We start from the raw sequence: 12,116 nt of genomic DNA, 5'->3' as shown, positions 1-12,116 counted from the left end.
GTAAGTGCTGTGTGTGGGTAGTAACAGAGTTTAAAATCATATTTATTTTTTACTTCAGAGAAAATAAAGCAGAACTTTCAGTGAGATTTCTTTAGGGGGCCCATGAAGAGCTTTGAGAAATATCAGCATTAAGTGAAAGTCAAATCCAATTACTTATCTAGAATTCTCTACAGATTATTTTCCTTTGAGGGCATTAGGGGTTTTATTTAGTTTATCAGAGAAACCTACTTTGGATTTGCTTACTTAGGTTTCAAGTACCATTTGCTCTTTATGCAAATGAAATAGTTTATTTGTGCTTCTTCCAAGAACAGTGCAATCCCTGGGGATGTGAATCCAGGAGCACATATAGATATTCTTCTGGAGATACATTGTCTGTGCAATTCATTAGGAAGTTAGGTACTTGCAGAAATACCTTTTGAGCTATTAGGTGCCTAGCTTTCTAGTTGCAAAGTTTTCCTCTTCTTTTACAGGCTACAAGAATGTGAAACCAGACTCAGCAGCTGCTAAGGATTTGGAAAGCATTGTTACCAATGGCTGCTGCGAGGACAGCTTTATCCCAGAGATGCAGAATGGCATCCAGACCAAATCTGCCCTGAATGGCTTGAACCTGAAGGAAGAAGAAATAAAGCCAATGGAGCAAAGCTTAGGAACAGTTAATAACAGTGCTCACCAAGGTATTGTCCTTGCAAGACCATGTCTTCATTTGCACATGTTTGTCATGGAAAGCTTAATCCTGGGATTCAGAGACTAGCAGTGATGCCTTTCAACTGTAGAAACCTGAAGAAAGTACTCCAAAACTAACCACATTTCATACTGCTTTAAATAAGGCTTTCTGCTAGGATCTTCCACAGAAAGAGAGATGAGTTCAGAGACAGAGCAGCCCCAAACCTACAGAAATACAATTGTTTGCTTTTCAAATCATGATAGTGCCTATGCAAATACTGTTTGCCTTTCAAAGCTCATTTGTAGTAAAATGACAAGCACTGATATCTTACTTGTCTTCCTCAAAGGCTGATCATATAAATGCCACTGCTGGAACTGCTGGCTAAATACATCATTTTAAAACTAACAGAACTTTAGGCAAAACTTTGTGCTGAGCTTAGGAAGGAGAGTGGAATGGACAAGCTGAAATGAAAATGATCAACTCAAGCTGCAGAAATGCCAACAGGAGGTGTAGTTTTTACCATTAGTTAAAGTTTTATATAACTCCTTTATTAATTAATCCTCTTTATTGAAAGTCTACCTTCAGGGTGACAGTTAGGTTGTGGTGGGTTGAAGTTTCCCCCCAGCATTAACTTTTGGCCAGACCAACTCACTTAGAAGCAAATGAAGCCGTATTTACAAGCAAAAACTACACTCTACAATGGAATGCAATGAATATGTACAAGATATGCAGGATTTACAGTGTTATACAGATACTTACAATAAGCAAACACTATGATACCCTCCCTGGTCAAAAAGACCAGGGAAGCCATTCCACTCATCCCCCCTACTCCGCCCAAGCCCCTCCTGTCCCAAGAGAGAGAGGAGCAGAGAGAGAAAAGCAGTGGCTTAGACTCAGCCAAGGCCAGCCAGGAGCACATTGTCTCTCCTGAGCAAAGCAGAGACAGCTGAGATCAGAAGAGAAGAGAAAAGGAGCTGGAGGTGTTTAGGAAGAGAGTGAATGGGGCACTTAGTGCCGTGGTTTAGTTGATTAGATGGTGTTGGGTGATAGGTTGGACTTGACCATCTCGAAGGTCTTTTCCAACCTGGTTAATTCTATTCTATTCTAAGGAATGGGGAAAATTGTTATGGTACAGCTCCCCTTGTCCCAGATAGTTACCCAATGAATTTGTTCAGAATCATCTTTTGCTTTCCTTTCTACACCCAATAGTGTTTTATTGATATTTTTCTCCTTTTCTGCTTGAAATCTGCAGCTAAATTTTTAAAGGCATAGCCTAAAACCACCACATAGGTGAAAGGGGCATGAGGTGAAGCTCAGCTAGGAATTTTAACTCATTGCTTGTACCAAGACTGGCTCACACTTACAAAGCCTGTGTGTATCTCCTTTGCATACAGCTGCAAACGATGAGAGCACTGAAGAGGTCTCAGCAACTCAGCACTTAACCAGTGATTCGGACAGTGAAGTTTATTGTGACTCCATGGAGCAACTTGGACTAGAAGAGGTAGTGTTAGTACTCCTAGGTGTATTTTGAAACTGCTATGCTTCCTATCTGTCAGGTGAACCTGGAGGTGCCAAGGGGAATGAAGTAGCTCATGCATACATCTACCCTGTCTGGACTATCAAGTTCTGTTCTTTTTATTGTCAGTCTGTTAAAAACTTAGTTACTACTGATCTAAAAGCCTTGAAATTTTTGCCCTTGGAATTTGTGAGGGGAAAGTATCAAAACCAACAACACAAAGAAACAGCTGTCAAAGCCAACAGTAAAAAAGAAGCTGAGGCCTGTGTCCACAAAGGAATTTAGTCTCATAATGTACATAGGGACCAGAATCCAGCTGTCCTAAGAAGCAGGGATTGTCTTTGTAACAATGAGCTGTTTGCATGTTCTTTTTGGCCTGATGAATCCTCCATCTGTTTGTCAGAATAAAGAAAGAGTGAGCCTTATCAGGTGGCCTGTAGGCCAGAGCCTGGAAGTGGCCTAGGTTTAAGGACATGGGAGATGACAGTGATTGCTGGGTTCTCTTGTACTCTTTTCAGCTGTGGTGTACATCTCTGACTTTCATATGAAAGGTGGGCAGCAGCTGTGCTGGCTTAGTTTTAACTGGGGTTGTGCCCCTCATCATATTAAGTGTAGTCTCAGTTGACTTACTGGTTGACTAACTTGTTGACTTTGTTAACTACCTGTCGACATAGTTGACTTATTTCAGAGATCTGGTTTTGGTGTGAATTTTGTGGCTTATACTCAAAACTCCTAGTGTCCTTTTTCTGGGGAAGGACATGTATGAATGATGCATGGCATCAGGAAGTACGCTGGTAGGTTGGACATGATGATCTTGAAGGTCTCTTCCAACTTAGTCTGGTCTCGTCTCCTCCATTCTCTCCTCCATTCTCTCCTCCATTCTCTCCTCCATTCTCTCCTCCATTCTCTCCTCCATTCTCTCCTCCATTCTCTCCTCCATTCTCTCCTCCATTCTCTCCTCCATTCTCTCCTCCATTCTCTCCTCCATTCTCTCCTCCATTCTCTCCTCCATTCTCTCCTCCATTCTCTCCTCCATTCTCTCCTCCATTCTCTCCTCCATTCTCTCCTCCATTCTCTCCTCCATTCTCTCCTCCATTCTCTCCTCCATTCTCTCCTCCATTCTCTCCTCCATTCTCTCCTCCATTCTCTCCTCCATTCTCTCCTCCATTCTCTCCTCCATTCTCTCCTCCATTCTCTCCTCCATTCTCTCCTCCATTCTCTCCTCCATTCTCTCCTCCATTCTCTCCTCCATTCTCTCCTCCATTCTCTCCTCCATTCTCTCCTCCATTCTCTCCTCCATTCTCTCCTCCATTCTCTCCTCCATTCTCTCCTCCATTCTCTCCTCCATTCTCTCCTCCATTCTCTCCTCCATTCTCTCCTCCATTCTCTCCTCCATTCTCTCCTCCATTCTCTCCTCCATTCTCTCCTCCATTCTCTCCTCCATTCTCTCCTCCATTCTCTCCTCCATTCTCTCCTCCATTCTCTCCTCCATTCTCTCCTCCATTCTCTCCTCCATTCTCTCCTCCATTCTCTCCTCTTACCTGACTCTTTCCTGAGGATCTAGAGAATTCCTTTTAGCAAATGAAATTTTTACCCAGTAGTGAAGCATGTTGGGAAAGGTGATTTGGTAGAAGTGCTGCCAGGTGATTTCCCAATCATCTTGTGTATCCTTCCAGCTTGTTTGGGATTCTATAATTGAAGTGGGTGGATAATTTGTTAAGAGTTTCCCAACCTGCATGAGGAAAGTTCTAGGTTTTGAGCAAAATAACAGAAGATCAGATGTATGTGAATAAATACACAAGTAGAACTACAGATGAATCAATTCAAAATAGGTGATGATTAAATTTGCAGACTTAAATTCAGCTTTTCATTGGTGAAGAGGTAGCAAACACCCTGTCCTTCAGTTCTGATGAGACAGGTTTATGAGCAACTTGAGAAATGGGATTTTGGCAACTGTTTCCATTTCTTTGCCCCTTTTGTTTTGCTTTTTTTGGCCCTTTGGTGGAGTTACTTTTCAGGTAGCTGAGGTCCCCAGTCTGCTTCAGCATGTGCTTGTGTGAGTGCTTGGCCTTGGCACTGAACAAAGGATTACTTGAGCCACTTTAAGGCAGTTTAAAAACTGTTGCAGAAAATGTGATTGTGACCTGGCCAACATAACGTTATTAGTTTTCAGTTTCTTCCTAAACTACTGCAGATTTGGAGTGAGGAGTTGGTGGAACACTCTGCCAACACTCTGCCTTTCTTCTCTTTGGTGTGGGATTCAAGGTGCAGCCAAGCTGTTTTGAGCAGACTGATGATAAGCAACTTGATCTCTGCTGTGAGCAAGTGCTGATGGCACGTGGCAGGGTGGCTCACGTCCAAGTTAGGATCCCACTTCATTCTCTAAGAAGCAAAGACAATGATGCAGAGGAAAAATGGATTTTCAGATCTTAATTTTCTATTTTAGTGATTCCTGGGTGTTACTGTATCGTGGAATTGTCTGGAGTAACTCCAGGTGTTATCACTGTTTGGAGAATATTTACCTCAAATGCCTTCTGATTCTGAAAAGGACATTTAGACAATAGTAAGCACACTGTGCAGGGAAACAACTGTTCTTCTTAAAAGTCTTAATTCTGGGCAAGCCATTTTCTTAAAGTGGAAGTAGAGATGATGTTGTTTCCTTTTTATTGATTAACTTGTCACATTTTACAGCATTTAACTGCTTGCTGCTGTTCATTTGTAGCCCTTGGAGATGATCACGTCAGCTAAAGGACCTTTAAAGCATTCAACCCGTTTCTTGGACATAGAGCACAGTCTTCCATCAGAAAATGCAGATTTACCAAGGCCTGCTTGCCTGACTTATGGGAATCTCCAACCTGGAAATGCTGTAGAGGGAGCAGCTCAAGAAGAAGGTGAAGTCAAGTGTGGAGGAGAAGATGGCAAAGCCAGCAATGGAGGCCCTCACAAAGAGAAGAAAGGTGGAGAAAAAGCAGATTTCTACAGTGTCAGAAGAGGGAGAGGTATTGTGCACACTGCTTTTGTGTTCCTCACTCTGACTGCCATAAGTCATTGGTGCCTGAGAAGCACTTGCCTGTGTTGTCCAGTGAGATAGTGATGCTGTGTATTGCTTCTGTCCTTCACAATAGAAACAGGTAACAAGATCTAATGACAGTGGGTGGCAATCAGCTTTATCTTCAGAGTATTTATTTCATTCATGGTAAATATTAGAAAAAGATGTTCTTGTGTTTTGGGTGTCCCATACTAAGCACATTGGCTTCTTCTGGTTTGGTTTATCTCAAACTCCAGCTGCTCTCCTGGGACCTGTCTGTGCACGAGAGGTTTCTGCACAAGTCACGTACTTACTTTTAAATGCATATGCATTTATACCTCTGTGGTGTCTTAACTGAAACCATGGAACACCTTGGAGAGGTGGCATATAATTTTTTATACAGTTGGGAGTGTTTGCCACACTGAGGTCTGAGTGATTCTGACTGTCCCTATCTTATTGACAAGCCACCCTTCAGATATTTATAAACATTGATAAGATCCACTGCTGGCTTTCTCCAGGCTAAGCAGCCCCAGGTGTCTGAGCCTTTCCTCATCAGACAAGTGTCTCCAGTGCTTTAAACATCCTTGTAGCTTCTGATGGACTCTCTCCAGTAGTTTCCTGCCTGTCTTAAACTGGGGAGCCCAGAACTGGACAGGATACTCCATATGTGGTCTCATCAGGGTGGAATAGATGGGGAGAACCTCCCTTGACCTGCTGGATGCACTCTTCTTAATGCCCCCCATAATAAGACAGGTCTGACTTCCATTTTGCTAGGGTAGGCTCTGCTGCTGAACTTGACTGAAGGTGAATTAATTTTTGCTAAATGTTTATGCAGTCCTAGGAGGTTGAATGATACTGCACAGGCTGCAGGAAACAGCTCAGATGAGCTGCAGCAACCTCCCAGTGGTCTGAACTGTCTGAACACGGCCTAGGATTAGGAGCATCGCTCTCAGTTTGGGAGGGGGGAAACTGAGCTGTTAAAGTCAAACATTTCCACTGGAGCTGGTGGCCCTTTCTGTGGTGTATGGATCTATTGTTTTTATTCTTCTCCCTCAAAACAGGGCACAGACTTCAGCCTCTAGGAGATGGTTCCCAGGGTGGCCAGATGGGTAGTGGAGGGGACGGAGAGCGCTGGGGAGCAGACAGAATACCCAGGGGTAGCCTCAATGAACAGATTGCAGTAGTGCTGATGCGGTTGCAAGAAGACATGCAGAATGTCCTGCAGAGGCTGCACATGCTGGAGGTGGCTACAGCATCACAGGTATTGCTGAGTGAAGTGATGTGATTGGGTTTTATTAGGTTTCCTTGGAGATTTTATGCTTTTTTGAGCTGAAAATTTCAGACAACAATTCCTGACACTAAAGGCATTGCAGTTAGCTTCTGGAGTTTATTTCAGCTTAAAATGTCTTAGTGGTTACCTACTCTCAGGAGCACAGTTGAGGACTGCTGCACATCAGCAAACCATGCCCTGGAAATTCAAAATGGTGCATTTCCACCCAGAAATTCACCATCTAATTTTGATCAGACTAGCCTCAGCCAGAGTTATTGTTAGTAATTTGTGATCCCAGATGATTTCTTCCATCAGCAGATCTCAAAGTATTGTCCAAAGAAAGTCAGAAATTAATCTAATCTTAATCTTCCAGACTGGTGAATGTTTGCAGGCAGAGCTTGTGATTCCATTTTTCAGTTAGCAGAAGACTGATTCTTTTCCTCACAGAGTAATCTTAGAGTTTCACGTCACATACACAAGACAGGCAAAAAATCTTGAGCAAGTGTAGCTACTTACTCCTTTCTGTCTGTTCAGGAGAATAGGATATGCCTTGAGTGTAGCTGAACCAGCAACCTAAAATCCTTTGGTTTTGTTTCACTCGCTGATGTGTTTTGATCTACCTAAGAATGAGAGCGCTGTACAAGCAGTACCCTCTGGGATGCACATACTCGGAGGCAGCCAGGGAAAAGGATTTATTGTAGACCATGATGCTGCTCTCTCACAGCAGTCTTTGTTTGTATTTAAAGGCAAAATCTGCAGCAGAACAGTCAAATTCTGAGCCTGCCTCCTCTGCCAAGGTAAAATACTGGGGGGGGGGGGTGTGTTATTTGTATAATGCAGTGTGAATGGTGAAGGGAGATGAGATTAATATTTCATATCTGGCTCTTGCTGTGTACTTTTATCCAGCTCTTAGTGTGTGCAAGTGTCTCCCTTGAAGTTATTGGATTCAATTTTCTTTTCTTTTTTTTTGTGCCTTACTAGCATTTTCTACTTTGATACTGTAGCATTTCAAGTGCATACCTGGATTATTGGATGTGTACACAGGTTGCTGACTAGAATTTGTTTCTTTTCCTTAGAAACCATCATGGTGGCCCTTTGAAATTTCTCCTGGAATCTTAGCCTTTGCTGTTGTATGGCCATTTATTGCCCAGTGGCTGGTGCATGTGTATCTCCAAAGGAAGAGAAGGTAAAGGTGTGCATGCCTTGTTTCCTCTCTTTCTTCTCTTCAGACCAACGCCTGGGTTTTCACCTTAGATAGGACACAAAACATTGCCTCCATGCATCAGAAGAGCACAAGGGTGTGCTCTCAGTAAGGCTTTGGCAGTGTAGCTGAAACTTCAGGTCAGGATCCACATGGGCAGCTTGATAAGAATTGCTCTGATAAATCCTATTTCTGAGTTCTTTGTCTCAGGACCTGTCCTGCTTTGCTCTCTGCTGTGTGCAGCAGTGACTTGCCACTGTTGTCCTCCAGGAGGTTCCTGTCAGCCAGTTTCTCTGTCCTGTTGAGGTCCCTCTGGACGGCAGCACCACCCTCTGGCATGTCAGCCACTCCTCTCAGATCTGTGTGATCTGAAACTTGCTGAGGGTGCACTCTGCCCTTTCACCCAGATCGTTAATGAAGATGCTAAACAAGAGTGGACACAGTGCCAGCTCCTGGCATATGCGGCTAATTACCGACCTCCAGCTAGACTTCTGTCACTGAGCACCGCCCTGTGGGCCCAGCCCTTGGTGCTGTTAACGAGACAATGGCCACACAGTCTGCCAGGGAGTTGTCCTGACCCAGAGCTGTCATTAGCAGCAGTGGTGGCACCTGCATGGTGATGAAACCAGATGTCACCACTGGGGCTGTTGGCAGTCACACACAATCCCTGTTTCCTGCACCGGTATGAGAAGATTCCCATTGCAGCAGCAAGGACCACGGCTTTTGGAAATCAATGGAATTTTAGCATCAGAAGCTCCTCTGAACTTCAGTGCTTGTAGCTCTCAAGTGGCCACGTTGTCTGTCTGAGCAGTGTGCTGTTCTTGTAAACCTTGCTGATCACCTCTGCTGACCTCTCTAGCAGCCTCTGAATGCCCAGGTTCAGTCAGAAATCAGTGTGTAGAAAAGTGTCCTTTCCAGCACTGTCTCTGATGGATTGTGCTAATGATTGAGAGCCGAGATGAGGAAGCAGATGGTACATTATTTGTAGTTTGGATTTGTCCAGCTTCAGCTTTCACCCACTGGATTTTCCTAGATCTTTATCTACTTGACAGAGAGCTTCTGATATGTTTTCCATGGGTACTGTATTGCTTAACACCAGGTCATCTCTTAATCTCTTGCTTAAACAAAACAGATGGAGCAACCGGAATCTCACTTCAGAGCTGTTTTCCAGCCTTGGGCTGGTTCTGGTGGCTCTTTCCTGAATGCTCCAGTTTAGCAACCTTCTTTTTGAGTCCAGGACACCAGGATTTGTACCATGTTCTGCTGATGGTGATACTGGCATCTCTGTGAGACATGGAGACAGCACAGCCCCAGATAGTCCTTGTTTTGTTTGCTCATTCATGGACTGTATTAAGATGAGATGAACTTCAAGAACAGAACAACTCAAATTTCTGTCTTCTTCAGACACCTTCTTTGTTTCTGAAGAAATCAGCCTGGGGGGCAGAATGTAAAGATCATCTCCTCCTGTGTCTCCTTTCCATTGAGTTTCATCTCCTTTAACAATGAAGCTGATCAAATGCACTCAGAGAAAAGGGAATTGCAAACCAAGAGTCCTTCTCTGTTGTGCCATTGCCACTTTCAACTTGCACTCTGCACCATGTGGAAGTTTAGGGCACAGCTGTACATGTGTGTTTATTGGCCATGTCTGTGTACTTGTGGCATTGAACCTAAGAGCCTGTGCTACCTTGTGGAGCTTCTGAACTTTCACATGGTGGAGCAAACACTAGTGGGGAGAAGGTCTTCTGTCCCTGAGAAGGGGCAGCCCTGCTCAACTCTCAGCACCTTGCAGTGTGGTGGTTCTGGCTGATTGAGGCTCTTGAGCCTCTGAATCTGCCTCATTCCTTTATAGGATACTTAGTGCTGAAAATCTGAGCAGTCCTATTGGAGCCCTCACTGAAGACAGCTTGAAAATCTGAACCCTGAGGGCTCTAAAATCAGAGGACAGGCAGAAATGTATCTTTAATGATCATGATTGTTGAGAGCTGTTCAGATTCAACTCAGCATTTTATCTGATGGTGTGTTTTGAGTCACTGAAAAACCAGCTGGAAGTGTTGCTCTGCTGTGAGCCAGCAAACCACTGACTGCTGTGGTCCAGGCCTGTTCTGAGGAATTTCATCTGCACTCGAGAATTCCCAGTGGCATTTCGTGCTCCTGGGTGCACGTTGTGCCTGTACTCTAGAGTTGAAGGTTGTTCTATAACTTCAGAGGGCACATTTTGACATTTCCTGGAGCAGTGTTGTATTTGAGTGGATTGGAAGCCATTGACATAACTTGTGAAAAAGAACATTAACTTATTTGGTTCTTCTTTTAGAAAACTGAACTGAGAATTGATGACTTTGCTGAAAGACTGCTGGAGAAGATGGCCCTGGAAGGTGAAGGAATTCTGAAATCTCATGGAATTGCAAAATCTGGGATGATTCCTTCTGCTGTAGTAATACTTTGTACTACCTTTGAGCTAAGCATTGAAGGACTAACATTATTGAAACTTGAATGATTCACAGCTCCTAGGCTACAAATAATTCCATCCTCAAAAAATCATAGGAACATTAATTTTGGAAGGTGCTTGTGGAGGGGCCTGCAGTAATTACTGATGTCAGAGGGTGAAGAGGATATCATCTTTGTAAAAGAGGAAGTGAAAACATACAAAACTGTCACTTTAATCTAGAAATGATTTTACATCCCTGCCTCTTTCTCCACAGGGTTAGACATTATCAGAGGAAAGCACTAATAAAGTACAAATTCAAGACTCTGTAAGCTGTTGGAAAAATACAGTCTAGCTCTGAGGAATGTAACTGGTTCTTCTTGCTGCTAAAAGAGTGTGGGCAAATTCCCATGTGCACTGAATCCTTTAGCATCGTGCAGGAGATCTGGGAAGAGATATCAGTCAATATGGAAAGATAGAGACACTAGGACCAGAGGGACTGGAATGGAAGGGTGGAGCAGTGCCTGGTACAAGGGAGCCAGCTAAAGCAGCTGCACCTGACACTTCTATCGCTGAGAACTTGTCCTTGCTGGCAGCAGCTGGTTGGAGCTGAAAGGCAGAGTTTAAGCACAAGCTGCTTTCAGATGAGAGTAGCCAGCCTGGTAAGCATCTCTCTGAGCTCAGTTCTGTCAGTTTGTCAAGATTTAATCTTGCCCTAAACTTGTGTGGACTTGTTCCAAGTCACATGAGGAAAGTTACCAGTTCTGGTTTTCTTCTCTTATCCTTCTATTTCCTTTCAGAACAAAACTCTTCAGCTAATTTTGGTGCCACTTATCTTTCTTCCCCACCCCCTATTTATTAATCAGCAGACAGTGACAACCTGGTGAAGTCTGCTCACCTAAAGCATGCTTTACACTAAAAGTTAATATATTGTCTAAATCTCTAGCAAAGGGAAATGTACTCGATTTGACAGAGGAGTAAGACATTCATTTGCTCTAAAGAATTACATCATACCATAACCTGTGCTTAGGATCTGAACCTTCAGGAATGCCACACTGTTCACGCTGTGCACCTTGTACAAATAGAACTGTTGAGGGAAGTTTATCTTTGTGTCCTTCCTGAAAACCTTTTATAGTTTGGAGAACATTTTTCATGCACTGTAGACATTTTAATACAGCTCTACTGTATAAAAATGTAACCCCAGAACCAACTCTTTGTTTTACCAGAGCAATTTTAATCCTGTTTTTAGTTAAGTATGGGGTGTTTTTAAAGAGTTCCTTCCCCCTTCTTCCAGTTTTTCTTACTGTAAAGCTGAATTGAAAAATAAAATGTAAAGAACCTCTTTGAGGACTGCTGTAACACTCAGGTGGTTCCAGGTGCCAGAGATGAGTTTTGGCATGAAATGTACCAAAAACTCAGGTTTGAACAAAGCTTCTGCTGTGACCTGAAGCCATTGTGCCTGTAGCTTGAAGTTCCTTAAGTGTTTGACTTCTTACCATAAAATGATAGAGATGACTATACAGGAAGGATAGTGAAGCTTGAAGGTCACTTTAAAAGCCACCTCTTGAAGCAGTGTAGCTCATGACAGGATGAAGCACCCAGGAGTGCCTCCTCCCCTAGTTTCTACCCATGACATATTGGTGTCTAGCTTTTAGAGGTGGTACAGACATCCTCTAAGATACTGAACTGTTACCTTCCCCTGAAAGAAATGTAGGCCTGTGCCATCCTTGTTATTTATTCATGTTCAATAAACCAATCCCTTAATACTTGCTATTTTATCCTGCATTTTCTTACTAGGTAATAAGTGCTGTATCCTAGCTGCTTGGGCTGTAGAGAAGAGCCTGCTGGCTAGTGTCAAGCAACAGCCTAGCAGCAAGTTATGCTTTCCCATTGCCAACATTTGTGCTTCCAACACTTACCTTTGATCAGTCTTTGCTGGAGTAGGGGGAAACAGCCATTCCACCTCCCACCCTCCTCAAAGCAGGGTCAAAAGCATGACCAAAGTCCAGAAACAA

The 12,116-nt window shown here is 43.4% G+C and overlaps 1 protein-coding gene across 4 annotated transcripts in view; it reads left to right on the top strand.

The window, feature by feature from the left end:
- The window catches only part of ACBD5 (acyl-CoA binding domain containing 5), a 30,574-nt gene extending 18,702 nt beyond the window's left edge, over nt 1–11,872 (top strand). For 2 of the 4 annotated variants that reach the window (XM_068146074.1, XM_068146076.1), the window contains 7 exons: nt 471–674; nt 2,059–2,165; nt 4,903–5,179; nt 6,270–6,469; nt 7,225–7,275; nt 7,555–7,670; nt 9,991–11,872. In XM_068146074.1, coding sequence (XP_068002175.1) covers nt 471–674; nt 2,059–2,165; nt 4,903–5,179; nt 6,270–6,469; nt 7,225–7,275; nt 7,555–7,668 — 953 coding nt within the window. In that variant the 3' untranslated portion in view covers nt 7,669–7,670; nt 9,991–11,872. The remainder of the gene's footprint in view (nt 1–470; nt 675–2,058; nt 2,166–4,902; nt 5,180–6,269; nt 6,470–7,224; nt 7,276–7,554; nt 7,671–9,990) is intronic. The other 2 variants (XM_068146075.1, XM_068146072.1) reach the window with 1 other exon arrangement.
- The last annotated feature ends 244 nt before the right edge of the window (nt 11,873–12,116 follow it).

The sequence above is a fragment of the Melanerpes formicivorus genome, unplaced genomic scaffold, assembly GCF_026170545.1.
Source record: "Melanerpes formicivorus ecotype bairdi unplaced genomic scaffold, bMelFor1.0.p_v2 SCAF_13, whole genome shotgun sequence".
Taxonomy (NCBI): Eukaryota; Metazoa; Chordata; class Aves; order Piciformes; family Picidae; genus Melanerpes; species Melanerpes formicivorus.
This window is presented reverse-complemented; position numbering and strand designations above follow the sequence as displayed.